Below are 22,754 nucleotides of genomic sequence, written 5' to 3'. Positions count from 1 at the left end.
GATGGGAAACTATGCGCAGTTCTGGTTGCCGCACTATTGGAAAAACGTAATCGCACTGGAGAAGCTGCAGAGAAGATTCACCAGGATGTTGCCTAGGATGGAAAGTCTTATGTATGAGGAGAGACTGGGGTTTGTTTTCCCTGGAGCAGAGAAGGTGGAGGGGGGGATCTGATTGAGACATTATGTGTGGCATATTTAGGGTAGATCATAAGAATCTTTTCCCCATGCCAGACATGTCGAAGACCAGAGGGCCTAAGTTTTAGGTGAGGAGCAAGTGGTTTAGAGGGGATTTGAGCAAACACTTTTTTGGTGAAAGGGTGATACAAATATGAAACGTGCTGCCTGAGAGGATGGTGGAAGCAGGTACCCTTGCAATATGTAAGAAGAATCTGGATGAGCAGTTAAAATGGCAGGGCATTGTAGGCTACGGATCAAGTGCAGGTAAATGGGATTAGTAAAGTTTGGAGCTTTGTTGGTCAGCATAGGCATGGTGGACTAAAGGGCCTGTTTCTATGCTGTATGACTCTGTTACTCTAAGAAATTGCTTGAGTTGGAGCTAATGTACTGACATGATTTGAGAACTGGTTTAGACAGAAAGGAGACAATAGACAAATCATTCTCAGGTTGCCAATCTGTTTTAGTGGAGTACCTTGAGATCAGCATGTGATCTATATAATTAATGATTTAGTGGCAGGGCCGAAATGTTGTTATACTTAATTTTTTTTTGCTAATGAGTCTACACAAGGTAGAAGTATGTGTTGTGAGAAGGATACAAAGAGGCTTCAAGGGAATTACGTAGGTTAAGTAAGTGAGTAAAAATACAATAGGTGGAATATTATGTGGAAAATGTGAAGTTATTGACTTGATAGAAAGCACAGAAATGCCAAAAATTTCTTAAATGGTGACAGTTTGGGAACTGTTGGTATCCAAAGACACCTGATTGTTCTTGTTTATTAGTCACTGAAAGCTAAAGTGTCGATACAGCGAGAAATTAGAAAGGCAAACGGTAGTTATTGCAAAAAGTAAAGAGGTCTTACTGCAATTGCATAGTATCTGGGTGAAACTGGAGTATTGTGTACAATTTTGAATTGAATTGAATAATTTATTGTCACATTCGATATGAAATACAGTGAGTTGTTTATACTATTCCTGTGCATTGATGCTATTCTCATTAACTTAAAATAAAAAGAAGATAACTTAGAGAGTCCAACTTTTTCTTCACTGCCACTGTTCTACACCAGCTTATGCCATGCCATCACCAAGTCCCACTCCAAGGTACTCCACCCCACTCCATGCCACCAATAGTCTCCCACTGCAGGCTATATCAGCCCATGTCGTGCCACCGCCAGAGTCTGCTCCGGGCTACACCAGCCCATGCCATGCGGAAGCAGAGTGCTGTTCCAGGTTTTACAAGTCGGCCAACTCTGGAGCCATGCTGCATCTGAAGCTACCACTGCTCCAGACTCCATTGAAGCCACTTTCCTAACAAAAGAGCTCTCTTCAGAAAGTACGTTGAAACAAAAACTAAAAAAAATTAAAAGAAGAAAAAAAAGAGAAAAAGGTAGAGAAGAAAAAGTGGATGAAAACGACCAGTTTGGGTACAGGAGCCCAGACTCTGCCTATTCTGCTGCCGCCATCTTGAATTTTCGACTCCTCATCTAAAGAAGGATATTCTTGCCTTTGAGGTTTATCTGACTAATTCCTGGGATACAAGAAGTGTCCTTTGAGGAGAGATTGAGGTAACTGAACCTGTATTCTCTCAAGTTTGAAAGAATGAAACATCACCTCACTGAGACATTCAGCATTCTTGCAGTGAAGGATCACTAGACTCAAACATTAACTCAAATTTTCCTTCCACAGATGATTCCAGATCTGTTGAGTTATTCCCTTTTTTTTGGATTTCCAGCACCTGCTGTTCTTTATTTCATTTTAAGAATACAGGAATTAATGTTTACCTGACGGCAGCATGAGGTAACACTCAAGACTCAGAATAAAGGGTGACGGATTCACTCGGAAGGTGGTGAATGCTCTGTCCTTAAGGTTCAATCATACTGAGCATGTTCAAAACAGTAATGGATAGCTTTCTAGATGTTACGCCATGAGGTATTATGGCGATAGTGAAAAAAAATGGTGTTGAAATAGAAGGTTTGAGTTATAAGAACAGACTGGGGCATTTTTCCATGGAGTTTTTCATCAAATGGCAGAACTGGTCTAATCTTGCTACTTCTTTTGCTCCTAAATGGCAAAAGTTGATGAAACATCAGATTATATATGTACATTGACAACACCCAGCTCCACCTCTGCATGACTCTGTCAATGTCATTGTCTTTTAACCCACTTGTTTGACATTTAGTTTCCTCCTTTTAAACATTGGGATTATTAAATCCATTTACTCCATTCCTAACTCCTAACACTACAAATGTCATTCTCTCCCTCCCAGTTCTATCTCCGTCAGATTGAAGCCAACTGTTTGCAATCCATTTCCATCTTCATATTATTAGTCATCTACGACTAAACCTGAGTCCCATTGCTACCAAAACTCTCATTCTTACTTTTGCTACCTGCTACCTCTGACAGTTCTAGCTAGCCTCTGCCATTCACCTTCCAGCAACTTCTGTTGCCGGTATAACGTTATGCACCAAGTTTCATTCACCATCATTTCTTTAATTTTTTTGTTTCCACTGCCTTTCTGTGGCATTAGGCATTATTTTATGTTAAGAATTAGAATCCCTACAGTGTGGAAACAGGTCCTTCAGCGTGTTGGGACAGATCTTCTGTCCCCGTGTTCGTTTGGAGGAGGGAGACACCGGGTCTGATTAAAAGTATAAACAAGTTTAATGAGAGAGAATCGTACACAGTACAGTGAGGTGTCTAGCTCACTGGAGAAGGCGCGTTCTGACTATATTTTAATTTGTCTATCCTTTTGTTCTCTCACATTCCAGAGTTACATCCTTATTTGGTAAAATGCAGAATTTTGGTATGTCATTGGTTCTCACCTGATAACATTCTATTACCTCAGTTTGAGCTACGTGCATTTTGACACGGCTCCAATGTCCTGTTATCTCTCACCCTCCCTGGGGCCTCTTCAGGCTATGCCATCAGCTTTTCAGTCTGTTCTTAGTGTAACATAATGGCTTACTGTTGTCTAGTGAAGCTAACAAGTTCCAGACTTGCTAATACTACCTTACGTGAGCACTACCTAACAATAAAGTTTCTTACACTACCTAACCTTAATAATGGATCCCAACAAGCGCAACAAGTCCACACCGACCCTCCAAAGAGTAGCCCACCCATACCCATTCTCCTACATATGATAGCTTTGCAAGTGCAAGTTATTAAAATTGTTGTTCAAAAATGGTAGAATCAATATGCTATCATTAGAACGTCTTCATTTGCTAATGCTACTCAGGGGTGGTGAGATAAAAAGCACGGAACAGGAGAACTACTCTATTAAGGAGCTCTGTGCCCAATTGTAAAAGCTGCTTCAGTCTGCTTGACATAAAGTGGTGGGCAGAGCCAACAGTCAAGGTATGTGGGCGCTGGTTAGGAAAAATCTGACAGCCTGATGATGTCAGCAGTAGTAAGACTAATCTGTATTATATCACAACAAATAGTTAATAGCTTGTGTGTTCCACTGTAAATTTTTTCACGTTCTGCTAAATTGAAACTGAGGTTGCATATCAAGCCCTTAGAGTCATGGTCATACAGCATGGATACAGGCCCTTCAGCCAACTTGTCCATGTCAACTAGATTTTCTAAACTGAACTAGTCCCATTTGCTTGTTTTTTGCCCATATCCCTCTAAACTTTTCCTATATATGTACCTGTTCAAATGTCTTTTAAATGTTGGAATTGTACCCACGTCGATCACTTCCTCTAGTTTGTTCCATATATGCATCAGCCTTTGTGTAAAAAAGTTGCCCCTCAGGTCCCTTTTAAATCTTTCTCCTGTAAGGTCACCCCTCAGGCTCCTACACGCCAAGGAATAAAATCCCAGCTTATGCTCATAACTCAAATCTTCCAGTCTCTGTATCGTTCTTGTAAATCTTTTTCACCCTTTTCAGTTCAATGGCATCCTTCTGTAGCAGAGTGACTAGAACTTTATGCAGCACTCCAAATGTGGAGTACCTTACCAAGGTCTTGTACAGCTGTTATATGGTGTCTCAATTCAGTGCTGTCACCAATGAAGCCAAACATACCATTTGCCTTCTTCACCACCCTCTCTACCTGTAACGTGACTTTCAAGGAACTATGTACCTGCACCCCTCCGATCTCTGTTTGACAAAAGAGCATTTCTCAGCTTCATGTACATAGTCTTGCTGCAGTCATGGCTTAAAGTATAATTTCTTATTTCTTTACTGTGATTGTTAACAAGCGAAGAATGTAGTTTTAAATTCATTCAGATTGTGATTGTGTCTGGAAATTAGTTTACATGCATTTAAATTAGGTCTTTAAAAATCATTGAGGCGTATAGTTCAGTGCTTTAGAAAACAAAGCTAGAAAAGAGGAAATAATAGGCTGTTACCAAGCAGAACAATATCCTCTGACACTGAGACAAACCAAATTCCTTTTTAAAACTGTTAAAGAACCTTGAAATCAGGGGGTATGCAGGTTTCTTTCAAAGAGAAGTGTCATCAGTTTAGAAGTCTACACAGTCTGGACAGAAGAAAAGAAGTCTTCAGTGAACTGTGTTGGTTTGATCAAGAATTTTGTTACAAGACATTGACTAAAGAAGATAAAATCGAGTGAATATAGATGTTTGTCGGAAAACAACCTTGTACTGTAATTTACAGAGTGTTTCTTCATTAACTTTGAGTATAGAATTGCCTACAGTGCGGAAAGAAGCCATTCAGTCTATCAATTCTACACTGATCCTCTGAGGAGCATCCCATCCAGATCCCGTCTCTTACCTTATCCCTGCACTCACCATGTCTAATCCACCCAGCCTGCACATCCCTAGTCACTGCAGACACTAGCATTGGCAATCCACCTAACTTGCACATCTTAAAATTGTGGGAGGAAACCAGAGCACCCGATATGGAAACCAGAGCACCAGGGCAGACACAGGAAAAACGTGAAAACTTCACACAGACAGTCACCCAAGGTTGGAATCAAGCCCAGGTCTCTGGTGCTGTAAGGCAACAGTGCTAACCACTGAGCTATCGTGCCATCCCAACGTGTCTGTAAGATTGCTATTGAGAATAAAAAATTTGAATCTATATTTGAGATATTTGATTCAAATAATTCTTATATTTTTTCCTCCTTTGTGTGTAATAAACTTTGATGTTCCTTTGTTAAAAGTACATTAGCAGTTTCTTGTGAATGTGTTCAGTGACTGACAACCATGGAAAGCGAATTAAAAAAGTAAAATTTATGGTCTGTCAAGCCAGGTTTCACTATGTGATTTGACTTGTCTGATTCTACCATCAACTGAGATCATAACAACTTCAGACTGGACAGTTTGTGCATTACTATTTGGAAAGATGATCTCAGAGTCAGCTCTTTAACACAATCTTCATTTACTCCTACACAAATCGCAATGCACTTGAATCTATTATTTTTCACAATCAGGGTGAGTGGAGGTAAAGTTTTCATGCTGTTTATTTCTCTGTTTGTCAGTAATTAATATGTTTCAAAATCAAATGGATGGATTTCATTTAACCTTGGTACACAATTACAATTCAGCTCAAGAAAGAATCAATTTTGTTTTTGGCAAAGTTGTGGATTTGGAACCTGGAATCTCATATAAAATGTGCAAATTTTAGGAGTTGGTGCAAATTTATTTTTTATTAAAATGGTGTGGGTTATTTTGTTTAGAATGTGGTTGATTTTTTGAAGATCTTGGAGATAGTCTCAAATACCATAGAATTTGACACAGCTGTCAAATTACAAGCAGAGTTTTAACAGTTTTAACTCAACAGGGATTTGTCTGTATTATCATCTGTGAGATGAACTCTGTTAGTTAAAAGGTTCCTTTAAAAATCACTTCTTTAGAATCATGGAATTCTTACAGTGCAGAAGGAGGCCATTCGGCCGATCAAGTGCACACTGACCTTCCATTGAGCATCCCACCCTAACCCCATAACCCTGCATTTACTGTAGCTAATGCACCAAACCTGCACACTCCTGGACATTACAGCCAATTCAGCGCAGCCAATCCACCTAACCTGCACATCTTTGGACTGTGGGAAGAAACTGTAGCACTCAACCAAAACCCACACAGACATAGGGAGAATATGCAAACTCCACACAGTCACCCAAGGCTGGAATCAAACTAAGGTCCCTGATGCTGTAAGGCAGTAGAGTTAACTACTGAGCCACCATGCTGCCCCGTTTTCTTTATTCTCTTTTCGTTGAGATTAAAATAAAGCTTTTTTTGAAGAGAGTAGAAGGGACAAATAACAATTGCTATAAAAGCACTGATACTGACATTTAATAATCAGGCATGCATCTGTTCCTGACTTGGTAAATCCTGCACCAGTCATAAAGATTACATGCTTCATCAAATCTTGCATCTAGCTCCTTTTTTTGAATTTTAATATCTCCTCATGTGGAAAGTGAAATTTCTGAAATCTGGTAAGCTCTTAAATGGACAGTAGTCATTAAAATATAATGCATTTATTTTAAGAACAAGTAGTCTTTTGGTAATAATTAGACAGCAGGGAGAAATATGGGGGAAACTTTAATGATGATATTGGAAGTCTTACAGTTAAAGATGCAGCAATGGAGAGAAGTGCTACTCTACTTTAAAACAAATGCTCTAGTACTTTGTGTGAGAGTTGCCAAGAGACAGAATGAAATCTTTTGATTCTGAAGAAACTGAAAGCAAATGAACAAATTTTATGGTATGGAACAATGCAGTAACAATTTGCAGGATGTATTCAGAACCAGTACTGCAGTTAGATAGTATTAGCATGCTACATAGAATATATTGCTGAGTAGGGATCTAAACTAGCCACAGAATGAGCAGCTTCATGTTTCGAAGCAGTGCTTCGAAAGCTAGTGCTTCTAAATAAACCTTTTGGACTATAACCTGGTGTTGTGTGATTTTTTTTAACTTTGTCCAATTTCATGTAGGTTGACAGCAATACAGTACATTGAATTGTGGGAAGTTTTAGGACCACTACAATTAGCAATTAATCAATAGAATTTAGTTCTGACACATGAACAGTGTTTCCACAGACCATGTCATAAAAAATACTGACCTTCCGAACAGATTAGAATGAGCTCACGCACCTTCTTACAATGATGTAAAACCGTAGTTCTTGCTCCAACCCGCTCACATGAAAGTAATGTTCTGCTCTTGCTATTGTGATCTGCATGGAATCATTGTAATAGATTTAATATTTGAAGTATGTGACGGTTCTTACTGACTTTCTAAGACAGTGTTTATGGACTTACAGCTTGTTATTTTGCTTTTTTTTAAACTTTAATGGAATTGCCTCTGCTATTTGTTTCTATAAATGTCTTCATTCAAAAGTGCATCAGTAATGTGTGTTAATGTCTAAAACTTTTGTTTCTACTTTAGCTATGTAGGAGTAAGTGGTTTTCTACGGGGAGTATTTACCTGGCCCATGAATTTTGAGTGGAAGGCGATACCTGATGAAGTCATTAAAAAATATAATCTAAAAGAAATGGACCCAATTAGGTAAATTAATAGGGAAAATAATTGTCAATAAATTTATTTTTGCAATTCCTCATGAGCATCTTTGAAATTGTTCTATCTCTAAACTCCTCATTTGAGCTGCTTAATAAAGCCAGGGCGAAAATATCATGCAAACCTACTTCCATGATAATGTTACATTATAACTTGATGAATCCTACAAATCCTATTTGCTAACTATCTAATGTAAGTTATTGCTCAGTATTTGCTTTGAAACATAGACTGCATTTTGGCATATTCTGTTTATTCCTGCTATGCTAGTGTATTGTTTCTTGCCCTATTCTTCTAGCAGCTGACTGTATTTGTTTCCTAGCCCTAGCAATCTATGCCCAGATTTCTTGATGGCCAGACAGCAATTATTCCAGCATAGGTGGGAGACCCAGTGCACATACCTGTTGTAGTGCACTGCAAAGAAACTGCCCATGAAATTGAAGTTACTGCTGGGCAATTCCCTAATGCCTGAATCCATCTGAAATTCTTCATTTAAATTGGAGAATTTGGAGGATTCTAATGAAATTAAGTGAGTAGATACTTATGAAAGGTCGGACTATTAAATATATAGTCTAACTTCTAAGTAACTGTGCAACAGACCGTATACATACCTAACACAGACAGAACAAACATCACCTGACCTCTGACAACCCCCAGCTGAACCTCACTTCCCTCGCTTCCAGACTTTATCTGATATCTTTACCCCAGCACTTGGCAGGTTCCCTTCTTGCCAGCTCCACACCTAAACTCACTCCTTCCCCACCCAACTGATCCAACCCAAGCCACCTGCTACCAGATCCAGAACTCCCCATAGCTGACACCCACCCTTCCCACTCCCCAACAAACCTAATTTCTCCCATGGACCTCAATCTACCCTAAACACTGCATCACTCATCTGATCACCTTGTACCTTGGTACCTGACACACTTGTCAGCCTACCCAAACCACAGCCGATACTCTACTTACCTGGCTCCGTGGTACTCTACCCATTTGAAACCCTATTCCCTGGCACCACACCTCTACCCATTGACACTCTTACCTGGCACCCTACCCCTTTTACCCATTGGGCACCTTACCCTCCCAGTACCCTAACATCGCAATTACCTTATATACTAACCATTTGACAGCAGCTGTCAAAGTAGTTGTCAGGACTTTTAAATTTCAAAGTATGGCTGCTGACTACAGTGAAAAAAGTACATGGCTTACCTTCCTCTGACAGTTCTGCATTATGTCAGACTGACAGTGTGGCTCTGCACTTCTGAAGGAACCCTACTTGGAAGTGAGGTCTACTTGCAGAAATGTAGACCTCTCTTGTAAATAAAAAAAGGGGCAGAGTGGTATTCTGCATGAGATGGCCACTTCTTGGAAAATCCTGCCCCAAGTTCTTATTTCATTCAGTACATTTCTGCGACAGGATTAATTTCCTCTGGTCAATTTGCAAGGAAAGGTGCTTAATAACTGAAAGGGTCTGAGAGAGTGAATAATATTGGAATCATTCCTTGATACTGGCTACATGCTGTGTTTGGTGAAATCCAGGTGAAATTATGGTTGCAGTGACAATGCTGCATTCCACCAATTTTTACATTGTTCAAAAATAAAAAGCCAATGAAATATATAACACTGCTTCAACTCTATAATTATTATTGTTTTAGATGTCCAATAATGGCAGGAGGATTATTTTCAATTGACAAAAAATATTTTTACGAATTGGGTACTTACGATGCAGGTTTGGAGGTCTGGGGTGGAGAAAACATGGAGCTGTCATTTAAGGTACCATCATATACCTTTCACCAGGAGTCCATATTATGTTTATTGTCAAACGTGAATGCTATTACTTAGAGCTGAATGTAATTTTCTAACATTTTAAGAGTACCAAACCCTGTCCTCAACAAAATGGTGAGCTGAAGTAGACCATAATTTCTAGGTGTGAGTGTATCAATCTTTGGATAGAGGTACTTTCTAATTCAGAAAGTCATTGGTCATCCTCTTTGGTTTCTCTTGCCTACCGGTGGTTTTTTTTTCAGAAAATTATGCATTTTTAAAAATCACCTTAAGCAAGGCTGATAGTAAAAATTGTTGACCTTACATCAAAATGATCAAGTACTGAGCAGAAAGATGGATATTTACAATGATATCATCATTAAGTACACATAGTCAAAAGCCTCATTTATTCTAGAACTGAGGAATACCTGAAAAATCATAGCTTAATGACAGACAACCAGTGTAATAGTGAAGAAAATTTTATATAATTTGAATTATTCTGACATGTACAGTGGGCAAGGATCTTTCCATAATGGATCTTGAGCCTGTGACAAAGCCCCACAGAGTGTTAATTCCCTCAAAGCTTTCTTCCCATTTTAAAGTCAAGATGTGGAAGTAGGTCTCAAGTCTACCTCAGCCAAAATGAAAGTTAAATCTGTGCTGTGGATATTATTCTAAACCTCATGCTATTTGTCTAAAAATGTGATTACCACAGTCTTTATACATACTGGACAAGTAAAGTTGTCAAATATAATCTGGAAGATGAGTTTGTAGAATACATTCGTGAATTTTCCTGGAGAAATATGTTCAGGAAATAATTGAAGAAATAGTATTGTACAAAGAGGCATGTTTAATTAGTAACTTCATGACAGAGATCCTCTGGAGGAAACATAATCATAATAAATTGCTTTTCATATTAAATGTTAAAACAACATGCTCAGGCAGCAAACATGGATTTGAGATTGATTTGAGTGCCCCCCAATAGTAGATATACAGTGAGACAGAGAATAAATCAGGATACAGCCATGTATCCTGAATAAATCAGCCATGAGAGCATGTAACATTATCCATGGAGGATTTTAAACTTCATGCAGATTGGAGTAGTCGGATTGGTAGAGATAGCTATGAGGAAGAATTCATAAAATTTATTGAGGAATGTTTCTTGAAATAATAGGTTGTGGATCCAATCATGGATCAGACTATTTTGGATCTGGTGATGTGTAGCGATGTGGACTTAACAAGTGGTGGCAGAGTAAAGGATTCCTGAGGAAACAGGTGACCATAACATGGTAGAATTTAGTATTCAGTTTGAGAATGAGGAACCTGTATTCAAAACAACTGTGCTAAGCATAAATAAAGATAATTACAAAGGAATGATGGCAGAGCTGGCTGGAGTGGACCAGAAAAGGAGTTTAGCAGCAAAGGTTGAGAAATAATGGCACCCACTTCAAAAATATTAAAGGTTTAAACGCAAAGATATATCCTAGTGAGGAAACAAAGGACTTGAGGAAGGGGTTAAGCCAACCTTGGTTAACCAGGGAAGGTAAGGAGAGCATCAAATTGAAAGAAAAAACATACAATATGTCAAGGATAGGTAGCAATCCAAAGGAGTGGGAAAGTTTTAAGAAGTAAAACAAACACCAAAAAAAAGGAATTTGAGGGTAAACTTACAAATAATATCAAGATGGACAGCTAAGAGCTTCTTTAACTATATAAAAAGGAAGAGAGAACTCAAATTGAACATTGAAAATGAAGCTGTGGAAATAATAATGAGGAACCAGAAAATGGCAGAGAAGTTGAATGAATACCTTGCATCAGTATTCACAGTAGAAGATATTAATAGCATTCCAAAATTACAAACTAATCTAGGGGCAGCAGGAAGAGAGGAGTAAATGGAATAATTATTAGGAGAGAAAAAGTACTAGAGAAACTAACTGAGGCCCCTGGACTGGGTAGATCCATCCTAGACTATTGGAGGAGATAGCAAAGTGATAGTGGATGCACATGTAGTATCTAATTCCTTAGCATCTGGGAGAGTCTCAGAGAATTGTAAAACTAATAATGTAATGTCTTTATTTTAAAGGAAAAGAGATATAAAACAGGTAAGTATAGACCAGTTAGTTTAACATCTAATATTGGGAAAATATTAGAGTTTATTATCATAGATGTCGTAGTGGCTCATTTAGAAATGCGTTATATGACTGAGCAGAATCAGCATGGCTTTATGACCTCATTCCTGATAAATTTATTAAGGCTGAGGTAGATAAAATTTTAGTCAAAAAGAGAATCACAGCCTATAGGGAGAATGCAAAACTGTTAGTTTGAGGACGTTCAGATCAGCCATGATCTCATTGAATGGTAAAGCAGTCTTGAAGAGGTGAATGACCTACTTACCCTTATGGTCTTATGTGCTCGTCATTTGTTGGAAGCCAGTCAGAGTTCAAGGATACCACTGATCTACATAAAGGTAGCAACAAGCAAATAAGGAGTAACGTTTAGTAACTAGGCACACAGCAACAAGTAAAGAAAGAAAATAAACTTCAGTCGACAGAACAAGAGATAAGCACCTAGTTAACCAGACATCATGAGCTGGTGTCCCAAAGTGGACTGATTTCACTACCTGTGTTACAGTTGAATCTTCCAACTCATTTACCACTGTAATTGGCTTAAGTCTTACAAGTAATATTAAATTGAATACATTAGAACTTGCAAGTTTGCTGATGGTAGCTACCAAGGTAAACTGTGGGAAGGAAACAAAGAGACAGTAAAATATAAACAGGTTAAGTGAGTGGGCTATACAGTGACAGATGGAGATCAATGTTAGCAAATGGAATGTTATTCACATTGGTAGTAAGAATGGAGAAGTAGCACATATTTAAAAGGTATGACAATTTAAAAATTGATGTTTAGAGAGATTTAGGTATACTCATACGAGGAACATAAAGTTAGCATACAAGTAAAGCAAGAAATGAGGAAGGCCAGTGTTATGTTGATCATTTTTGCAAGGGGATTGGAGCACAAGAATGAGGTCTTGCTCAAATTATACAGGACTTTGGTGAACTGTATGCAGTTTTGGTCTCCACATTTAGTGGAGGATGTTCTTGCTTTGGATACGGTTGAACAAAGGGTCACTAGATTGCTTCCTGGGATGAGAGGATGTCTTGTAAAAACAGACCGAGTAAATGGACCTATAATCTGTGAAGTTCAAAAGATGAGAAGTGATTGCATTGAATTATACATTTCAGGGAGAAGTAAACATGGTAGGTATTTTCCACTGGCTGAGGATACTAAAACACAGGGGCACACTGTCAGGATGAAGAGTGAGTATTTAATAAAGCTGAAATTCTGAGAAATTTATTCAACTGAAAGAGTTGTGAATCTTTGGAATTGCTTGCCTCAAAGGTTTGTGGATGTTCTGTAATTGAATATATTTTGGGCTGCAGTAGACAGATACTTTGTTTATCAAGATATCAAAGAAAATAAAGAGTAAGTGGCAAAGCCAAATTGAGGACCCGTGGACACAGCCTTAAAATTAGAGGGGGTAAATTCAGAACAGAAATGTGGAGACATTTCTTCAGCCAGAGAGTGGTGGGCCTGTGGAATTCATTGCCGCAGAGTGCAGTGGAGGCCGGGACGCTAAATGTCTTCAAGACAGAGATCGATAGATTCTTGTTGTCTCGAGGAATTAAGGGCTACGGGGAGAATGCGGGTAAGTGGAGTTGAAATGCCCATCAGCCATGATTGAATGGCGGAGTAGACTCGATGGGCCGAATGTCCTTACTTCCACTGCTATGTCTTATGGTCTTATGGAGGCAGAAGATCAATTATTATTAGTACAATATGTGACAGAGCATTCTTGAAGGCCTGTATTGTTTACTCCTGCTGCTGTTTGTTACGTACTTAAATATTTTCTTCATGTTTGTGGAGCAGGTCTGGATGTGTGGAGGAGAAATTGAGATTATCCCATGTTCAAGAGTGGGCCATATTTTCCGTGATGGCAATCCATACACATTTCCAAAGGACAGAATTAAGACAGTAGAGCGGAATCTGGCCCGTGTAGCAGAGGTTTGGCTGGATGAATATGTTGATGTTTTCTATGGTCATGGTTACCATCACCTTCTTAACACAAATAATATTGAATTTAACATTGGAGACTTAAGAAAGCAAAAGGAACTCCGGAAAAAACTCCAGTGTGAGAGCTTTAAATGGTACTTAGAAAATGTCTACCCTGATTTACGGACATCATTAGTGAGAAGTGATGGCTTGGTAAGTTCTTATAGTGAAACATTGTTTTTGAGGTAAAACCAGGAAGGGGAACCTGGAATTTAATGGCAACTTCTTGTGAATTTAAAAGGTAATCTTAAAATATGTGGAAGTTATCAATCACAGTGCTTAGTATCCAGAATGCACTGCCTGAGAATGTGGTGATTGCTGGTTTAATTATGGCTCTTAGAAGACATGTGGACAATTGTAGGAGAAATTTGTGGGCATCAGGAAATAGAGAAATGTGAATAGGTGAGTTATTGTTGCTGAGAGCTGGCATAGATGCAATGCATTATATAGCCTTCAGTTCCATATGCATGCTATGATTCTGTGGTTGCTGTAGAAAATATGGTAATTGTTATACACAGAATAATGGTCAGTTTAATGCATTATTGTCTTCTAATGCCCTAACAAAAGCCATATTCAGGCAAATAGAAGTTTTCAGTGGTGTTTAGTTACAGCACACTGCCATTCAATATAAATTGTGACAGATCCTGTAGTCGTGAAACTTTTCTTCAATTTGTTACATAATGAATTTGTGCGTATGAAATGCAGAATTTGTGTTTCTGAAATTTGCTACTATACTCTACTATAAGATATTAGTGTAAAAAACTTAACAAATTTATGTAAAAAAAATGCCATAAGCTTTAATTTTCTGGCTGTAAAGCAGGTGACCACAGTTGCTTTATGTTGATGATTTCAAAATATTTGTCAGTATAGTTAGTATTATTATATGGACAAGCAGATATTGACTGTTTAACATTTTCTCACAGATTAGCAGCATTTGATAAAACACAACCCTTTCCTACGTCTAATGATTGTTATCAATTTCTAGCTTTTTAATGTTGGAACGAGAAAATGTCTTGCTGTTGAAAATGGCACATTTTCATTTGAAATGTGTGACATTCGTAAAAAGGTAAGACAGCAACTGTGTTACACTGAAACCAAGTTTGATCAATCGCCCTGATTTTCTTAAGAACAAAATCACAGTGTTAATCCTATTGTTGTTTTCCTGCTATTTTTATGTTTACTCACACTTTGGTCCAGATCTTGATATAAACTACCAAGGCTTTGAGAAACATAAGAACCTCATCAAAATGTGCAATTTAGAGTCCTATGATGTATATAAAAGCCCAATACAATTTTGATTTGTAAATATGTGGTGCGGAAACTGCAAGATTCATGCAAAACACCACAATGGAACATAGCCAATTTAGCAAAGAAAACGCAAACCAGAGATCACTGGAACCTGCCAGTAATGTAAATACAGCTTGCATTTTTTGGGTTTATGGCGAGCATAATATTGCACCTTTCATTGCTCTCATTCCAATCAGTCTAGAATTTCAATAATTCAGCTCCATAAAAGGGCTGCCAATGTTCCTACCCTTTCTGCTGGCAAATTGTTGATTAGCACCAGAAAAGCACGGCTCTCGCTGTTAAATTAAAATGATATCTCACCACCATTTCTCACTGGTGAAAACTAACTTATTTCCTGATCTTTGCATGTCATCTTCCTGATCTATCCTCTATCTCAGAATAGTTGCCATAGATGATCATTAACTGTATTATCCCAGTTCTAATTATGGAAAGTGCATCTTTCACCAATAATTATTTTTATATGCAATGTGTAGTGCTAAGGTGGTGCTTCTCAATTTTTTTCTGAATGTGATTCAATTTTATTACTGCAGATTGGGGAATGGCCCCAGAACCAAACTTTGAGGAGGCAGCAGGAAATTGTTGAAATGGTGGGGGTGGGGGGCTTAGGCATCGCTTGAGCATAGCCATGCCCATCTAACTCTAGAAAAAAAAGGCAAGAATTTAAACAGACCTCCAAACTGTTTCATGCAGTCCAAGTTTCATGAAATTCAAGGCTCTACAATCTCATTTTGTGACCCTACTGGAGGTCAAAATCCACAGTCAGGGAAGCTTTGTAATTTGGATAGAAAACCGATTTAACGCACAAAACGGCATTTGGTGGCAATAATCATGTGGAAAGAGATGGGGAATGGTGTTGATATTTCTGTTACTGGATATGTATTACAAAGATCAAGGCAAATGAGAAGAAGAGTTTGAATTTCATCGCAACAAATGTTGAAATTTAAATTGAATTAATAAATTTGGATTTAAATGATAATCTAACCACTCTTGATTGTCATAAAAAAACCATCTGGTTCACTAATGTCCTTTTGGTGTGGTACAGTGTCCTCAGGGGCCCAGGTTCAATTCCACCCTCAGATGACTGTGTGTGGATTTTGCATACTGTCCCCATATATGCGTGGGTTTACTCCCACAGTCCTAAGATGTGCAGGTTAGGTGGATTGGTCATAGTAAATTGCCCATAGTGTCCTGAAATGTGCAGACTAGATGGATTAGCCATGGGAAATGCAGGGTTACAACAAAAGGGTGGGTCCGGGTGGGCTGCTCGTTGGAGCGTTAGTGTGGGCTCGATGGGCTGAATGGCCTGCTTCTACGTTGTAGGGATTCTATAATTCTATGATTCAGGCAAGAAAAATCTGCCATCCTCAACTTGAGTTGAGCTATGTATGACTCAAGATTCACAGCAACATGGTTGGTTCTTAAATTCCCTCTGAATTAGCCTAACAAACCTGTCAGGCTTCTAACTCCAAAATAAGTTGGCTAAGAGGAATGAAAGGAACCCAACATTGATCACGGTTCCAGAAATGACAGGGGCACTCGATTTGGTCAACCCTGCAAGGTCCTGCTTACTAACCTTTGAAGGCTTGTGTCAATGTTGGGAGAGCTGTACTGCAACTAGTCAAAAAGCAGCCTGACATGGATTCATACCTTACAGACAGTGTCTAAGACATTACCAAAACCATTCTTGAGTGTGTCATGTTCCATCAACAATACACATTGTCCAGAGGCAGCAGTACAGTGGCATACGTTTGGAAGAGTGTGACATTGGGAATCCTCAATGTTGACTCCAGATTCCATGTAGTCATAGAGTCATACAGCACAGAGACAGACCGATCGGTCCAACCAGCCTGTGCTGACCATAATCCCAAACTAAACTAGTCCTACCTACTTACGTTTGGCCCATATCCCTCCAAACTATTCTTATTCATGTACTTATCCAAATGTCTTTTAAGCATTGTAACCCTACCGTCTTCCACCACTTTCTCTGGAAGTACATTTCACACACGAATGATTCTCTGTGTGAAAAAGTTGCCCCTCATGTCCTTTTTAAATCATTCTCCTCGCACTTTACAAATGTTCCCTTGTCTTGAAATCCCCCACTATAGGAAAAAGGTGCTTGTCATATTTATACCCACCATGATTTTATAAACTCTATAAGATCACCCCTCAACCTCCTGTGCTCCAGTGAAATAAAGCATAACCTATCCAGCCTCCCCCAGTAACTCAAACCTTCTATTCCCAGCAACATCCTGGTAAATCTTTTCTAAACCCTCTCCAGCTTAATAATATCCTTCCTACAACAGGACGATCAGAACTGAATAGACTGAGCAAGTTCAAAAATACATTTAAGAAATTGAAATCACCAATTGGTGGGATGACTGTTGGAACTGAGGACTTGTTCTCTTTGTCTACCTCACCATGTAATGTGCCTGAGCTAAAAAGGGTTACTGCAAATCAGTCAAGTTTAATCAGGGTACATTTACTTGCCTTTCACTGTACAACCATTGTGAAAAATGGGTGTGAGAGACAACAGGCTGTGGTGACCACAGGTGAGTGTGAGTGTTGACTCCAGAGCATGATTTGTAACTAAAAATGTGCATATAAGTTGAGCATGTGTGCATATAAATTGAGTGAATAATCTCCCTCACTGTCAATATTGAGTCATAGAGTCAGAGAGATGTTCAGCATTCAAACAGACCCTTCAGTCCAACTTGTCCATGACAGCCAGATATTCTAAGCTGATCTTGTCCCATTTGCCAGCATTTGATCTATTTCCCTCCAAACCCTTCAAATCATGTACCCATGCATAAGTCTTATAACATGGCACAGTGGCTCAGTGGTTCGCACTGCTGCCTCACAGTGCCAGGGACCTGGGTTCGATTCCAGTCTCAGGCGACTGTCTGTGTAGAGTTTGCAAATTCTCCCTGTGTGTTTGTGATTTCCTCAGGGTGCTCCAGTTTCCTCCCACAATCCAAAAGTGTGCAGGTTAGGTGAGTTGACCATGCTAAATCACCCATAGTATTCAGAGATGTGTAGATTAGGTGTAAATGTAGAGTGTTCGGAATGGGGAATGGGTCTGGGTGGGTTACTCTTCAGAGGGTAGGTGTGGACTTTTTGGGCCAAATTGCCTGTTTCCACAATGTAGGGATTCTAAAAATTCTAGCATCAGGTCAAACATTGCTCATTATGACCTGCCACTCCCCTTCACCTGATGAATCAGTTCTCCTGTCACGTGTACAACTCTTAGAGGATGCAATGATGTTGCAAAGGATACCAAATTTAGGTAGGTGATTTTAATGTCCATCACAAAGAATAGCTTAGTTGCTCCACCACTGATTGAGCTCATCAAGCCCTACGACATAGCTGCTTAACTGGGCTTGCAGCAAGTGGTGAGGGAACCAGCAAGAGAAAAAAGTATTCTTGACTTCATCCCCACCATTTTGCCTGTAGCAGATACATCTGGCCAAGGCAGTGTTGGTAGGAGTGACCATTGCACAGTCATATTAAATTAGATTACTTACAGAGTGGAAATAGGCCCTTCGGCCCAACAAGTCCACACCGACCCGCCGAAGCGCAACCCACCCAGACCCATTCCCCCACACTTACCCCTGCCCTAACACTACAGGCAATTTAGCATGGCCAATTCACCTAACCTGCAGGTTTTTGGACTGTGGGAGGAAACTGGAGCTCCCGGAGGAAACCCATGCAGACACGGGGAGAATGTGCAAACTCCACACAGTCAGTCGCCTGAGGCGAGAATTGAACCCGGGTCTCTGGCGCTGTGAGGCAGCAGTGCTAACCACTGTACCACCCTCTCCCTCCATCAAGTTCTGTGGCACAACTATCATAGTGACTGGAATTGATTCTAGTAACAATGGACAGATCTAGCAAGGTGAAACCATGCATCCATTGTGCCTTGTGGGCCTCAGAAGAATTGTATTTAATCAGAATCCCCAAGTCTATCATTCCTATCAATCCAGGGAATCAAACCTGGTTTAATGAAGAATGGAGGGTGGCATGCCAGGAGCAGCACCAAGCATACCTACAGATTTGATGCCAACCTGGTGAAGTTACAACACATGAGTACTTGCATTCCTAGTTACTTTCAGTTCTGAAGAAAAATCATTGGACTCAAAATGTTAACTCTGCTTTCTGTCCTTAGTATCTCCAGCAATTTCTCTGTGTGTTTGAGGGCCAAAGCACCCCCCCCCCCCCAACCCCCACCCCTATGTGTTCTGAGTCCTGATGCTGTGTTCCTCAAATTTTTGGTTGAAAGATTTCTCTTCAAATTGATTCATCATCATGCACCCCAGTCTAAATTATTGTATGTTAAGTGCAACATGTAAAGTGGGTTTTAGTGATTCTTTTAAGAGAATACATATTATATACACTGGTGAGATGGGTGTGCCTGTTTCTTAGTGTAGTGTCTATCTTTGGCAGTAGTGCAAATACAGCGGGAGCCCCATGAAAGCCTAACAAAGAGAACAGGACTTGAGCAAAAGAACAGAAGTCCATGATGAGCAGAACACAGCAAAAACACAATCCAGTGAGTGCACTAGACTTGCAAGGAGTATGCACGAACACATGGAGAGTAAAGCAGGGATCCAATTACTACTCACCAACTTATTCCTGTTTATGGCATCCTGAGCAGTTTCCCAAACCTGCACATTATCCATACACAATAGAGACAGTGGAAAGTCTTTGTAGGATCCCACATTGACAACCACTGAATTAGAAGAAAAAGAGATCACTCAGTTCTAAGGATAGTTACCCATTTATTGAATGAACCACCTTTTCAGTGGTGCTTCATGTACCAGTGGGCTTTTGACAATGACAAAAAATGGAGAGTCACAGATCAGTGCCCTGTCTAAGTTTTCCTTTCCACTGACTACAACCATTGCCACAGTAAAGTGTTAAGAATACAAAGTTTGGAATGGGAAATGCCTGTTTAGTTGCTTATGCCAATATGTCCCCTCATGAGCTTTGCAGTGTATTTCTGGGGGAGTCTCTAATTTGGAGGATTCCCTAAACTCAAAGGTACAATATTTAAGTGAAGTTCTATAGTGTGTGTCAATCTCCATTAGTACACTATGCACAACCTGACCTGCTGCCTTCCACAGAGATGTTCACCTTTCCCTGTCTCAAGTTCCAGCAACAAGGTTATGATTCTGTGTTTTGAATCAGCTGTTCTCACCCTGCTGATAGTGAAATAAATGATAACAGGGTACTTCTATCAATATTTGAAAGCTGTATTCTAGCATTAATGAGTTTGTTATCAATAGCTTTCTTGAACTATTGATTAAGTCGGCACAACTCTTTTACTTTTCTAGCTCTACTGTTAGGCAGCAATTCAGTATTTACACATGTGCAGTTTCATATTCCAGTAGGATTTATTTCACTGTGATCTGCACTAAAATTAATCTTTCTCCCATGACGTCACATTTGGAGTTGGAATGGCATGATATCTTCCTATATTTTGGGAAAAGAAAGAGTATGCCTTTTTTTATGGTTGGAGATGTGTGTTCACCTCATTGCTGTTTTATTGGCAGTGTTATTTCGCTACATCTAGCGTAACTCCTCAACTCCCAGAAAGTACCTTTGAATTATATTCAGTGGGAAAACATGAGACATTGTTCAGAGCGGTACCATTTTCTTGCTTCATTGAAATGTACCTACTTACTAGGTCTTGTCATCACCAGGATGAATCATTCTTTGTATTACTCAAGAAGGTTGGCTGAAATATTTCTTGCCAAAATATTTGAAATACTTATTTTCTTCACAGAACCAACATTTTAGTCATTCATGGTTAAGACTAATTAAACAGACAGACATGTGCATTGCTGTGTTGGATGTGAAACAAGTGTTGGGAATGAAACCCTGTGATAAAAGAAACAATAATTTAAGGTGGCTACATCGGTCCTTCATAGATGAACCAACATTGGTAAGTGCCAAATTGACTTAGAAGACTTTTCCACTTCTGAATGTCCCCCTCTCATCCCTGTCAGAATTAAAAGAATACAATCTTGTTTATTGTGTGAACTCGTCACTCCAGATCATGTCACAGCCAAAAGAACATAAAGCATATGAAAGTTATTAGTTCACCAGCTATTCCCTTCAATTGGGAACATTCCTAGTACTTTTCATTCAGATTATTTTGAAAGTCTCTTTAACTATGTAGCTACATTCTGCCCTTCTTTTATCTATGGGAGTAGTGACTCAAGAACGAGACCTGTTCATGTAACATTTTTCAATAATGTTAACTATAGATGTTAGCTTTACACACAATTTGAATTGAAATCCATGTAGCTAGTTTAATCTGCCTGACCAGAAGAAATTTGTTTTTGTAAATCAGAAATACATTAGGCTCCAAATGACTAGGATATGCATTTTGAAGGACAGGTGTGGAAGATGACAGAGCAACTTGGAAGCAAAACTGAAACAGTGCCTCTCTATGCTTTAATGTTATTTTTACCCTATCAGATCACGTGTCTGTTAGTAACTTCTAAATGGATCGCAGTTGTAAAGTGCTTTTATTTGTTTCTGGATATTGTCCTTACAAGGAAAATGATCAAAAATGAATTATAGCTACAGTGTAAGTTGTTGCCAGCTGACATTCAGTGAAACCTTTCATCATTATATGGCAAAAGAAATATCCATTTTGTTGGAGCCCTGGCATTTCTGTTAGTTATCTGGCTTTGTAAATGCAGTTGGCCACTTGTCCACTAGAAAGGTTATCATCTTTTTCATGGATTCTGAATGATCCTTCACCAAAGTCTAAACACTGAATATGACCCTCCAATACATTTAATTGTTGTATATCACAATTTTCAAAGAAGTTTAAGGTTTGTTCAGTATCAATATAAAATAGTGTTTTATTCCTTTAGTCTCTTAGCTTTTTTCCTTTCATAACCATTCAACACAGAAGTAAAAACTTTAAAAGAGGGATGCTTATAATATAATAAAGAATGCCTTTTTATGTTGTTAAAAGCATGCTAAATATTACATTATTTTATAGACAGATCATATTCTTTGGGAGATGTCTCAGTTTCCTGTCTGTTTAGAAGGAAATCTATTTGGAAACGTCTTAACAATAAATTCCTGTGATCCAGTCAACAGTCACCAAAAATGGAAATTTACCAACTATTATGAAGATTGAAGGAGGTAACAACAGCAATAGTGTCATAAGCATTTTCAAAGCATTATGATTGAAACAGTATCTGATTGAATGGATACCAAGGCGAGTGAATATTAAACAAAGGACATTGAGCCATCTAAATAATGTGCAAATATCTTTTAAAGAGCAAATATTTTCAGGTTGGGTCCTGAAAGAACTGGAACACAGGGGTTAAGTAATACTTGGCTTCCAGCAATGGCAAATAGTTTTCTGCTCTAATAGAAAAGTCAAACCTTAGTTTGGTTTGATCTGCAAAGGTGGTGTATTTTTCTACCTTGTTTTTTAGAAAACTGTGGAAAATAATTTATTATAACAAAAAAATGTTAATCTGTGAATTAATGTAATTTGGACACGTTCTCTTTGTTGAGTGCCTTTAAAAGTATTCTTTCATATTTATATAAAGGAGGGAAGTTTAACAGTTCAAATCGAAACGACAAAATGACAAGATTTGGTGAGATGCTAAAAAAATTAATAAAACATAAGTAGTTTTAATTGTAGGCTTTCAAGTTTTTATTTCACTCATTATAACAATTCTACTCACTAGTTTTTTTTATTAAATTACTTTCTGTGTAATGTTCTGACAACTTAGCTTGTAAACGTTTTCTTTTAAACTAAGTTTCAGGTGCCTTGACCAAAATATTTCACAGTAGGTTTTCGCTAGAATGGTTTGTTGATCAATTGCAAGTCTGCACACCTTGTAGAACCTGTAATTCCAAATTTGTAATCACATCCATTTCATAGACAG

The 22,754-nt window shown here is 38.7% G+C and overlaps 1 protein-coding gene across 1 annotated transcript in view; it reads left to right on the top strand.

Annotated features, from left to right (window-relative positions):
- The window catches only part of LOC132817451 (polypeptide N-acetylgalactosaminyltransferase 5), a 71,878-nt gene extending 49,421 nt beyond the window's left edge, over nucleotides 1–22,457 (top strand). Inside the window, exons 5-10 of the mRNA XM_060827896.1 lie at nucleotides 7,528–7,647; nucleotides 9,306–9,423; nucleotides 13,345–13,680; nucleotides 14,513–14,593; nucleotides 20,618–20,776; nucleotides 21,851–22,457. Coding sequence (XP_060683879.1) covers nucleotides 7,528–7,647; nucleotides 9,306–9,423; nucleotides 13,345–13,680; nucleotides 14,513–14,593; nucleotides 20,618–20,776; nucleotides 21,851–21,991 — 955 coding nt within the window. The 3' untranslated portion in view covers nucleotides 21,992–22,457. The remainder of the gene's footprint in view (nucleotides 1–7,527; nucleotides 7,648–9,305; nucleotides 9,424–13,344; nucleotides 13,681–14,512; nucleotides 14,594–20,617; nucleotides 20,777–21,850) is intronic.
- The last annotated feature ends 297 nt before the right edge of the window (nucleotides 22,458–22,754 follow it).

This window comes from Hemiscyllium ocellatum, chromosome 7, assembly GCF_020745735.1.
Source record: "Hemiscyllium ocellatum isolate sHemOce1 chromosome 7, sHemOce1.pat.X.cur, whole genome shotgun sequence".
Lineage (NCBI taxonomy): Eukaryota > Metazoa > Chordata > Chondrichthyes > Orectolobiformes > Hemiscylliidae > Hemiscyllium > Hemiscyllium ocellatum.
The sequence above is the reverse complement of the archived record's forward strand: the minus strand, read 5'-3'. Positions and strand labels throughout refer to the sequence as shown.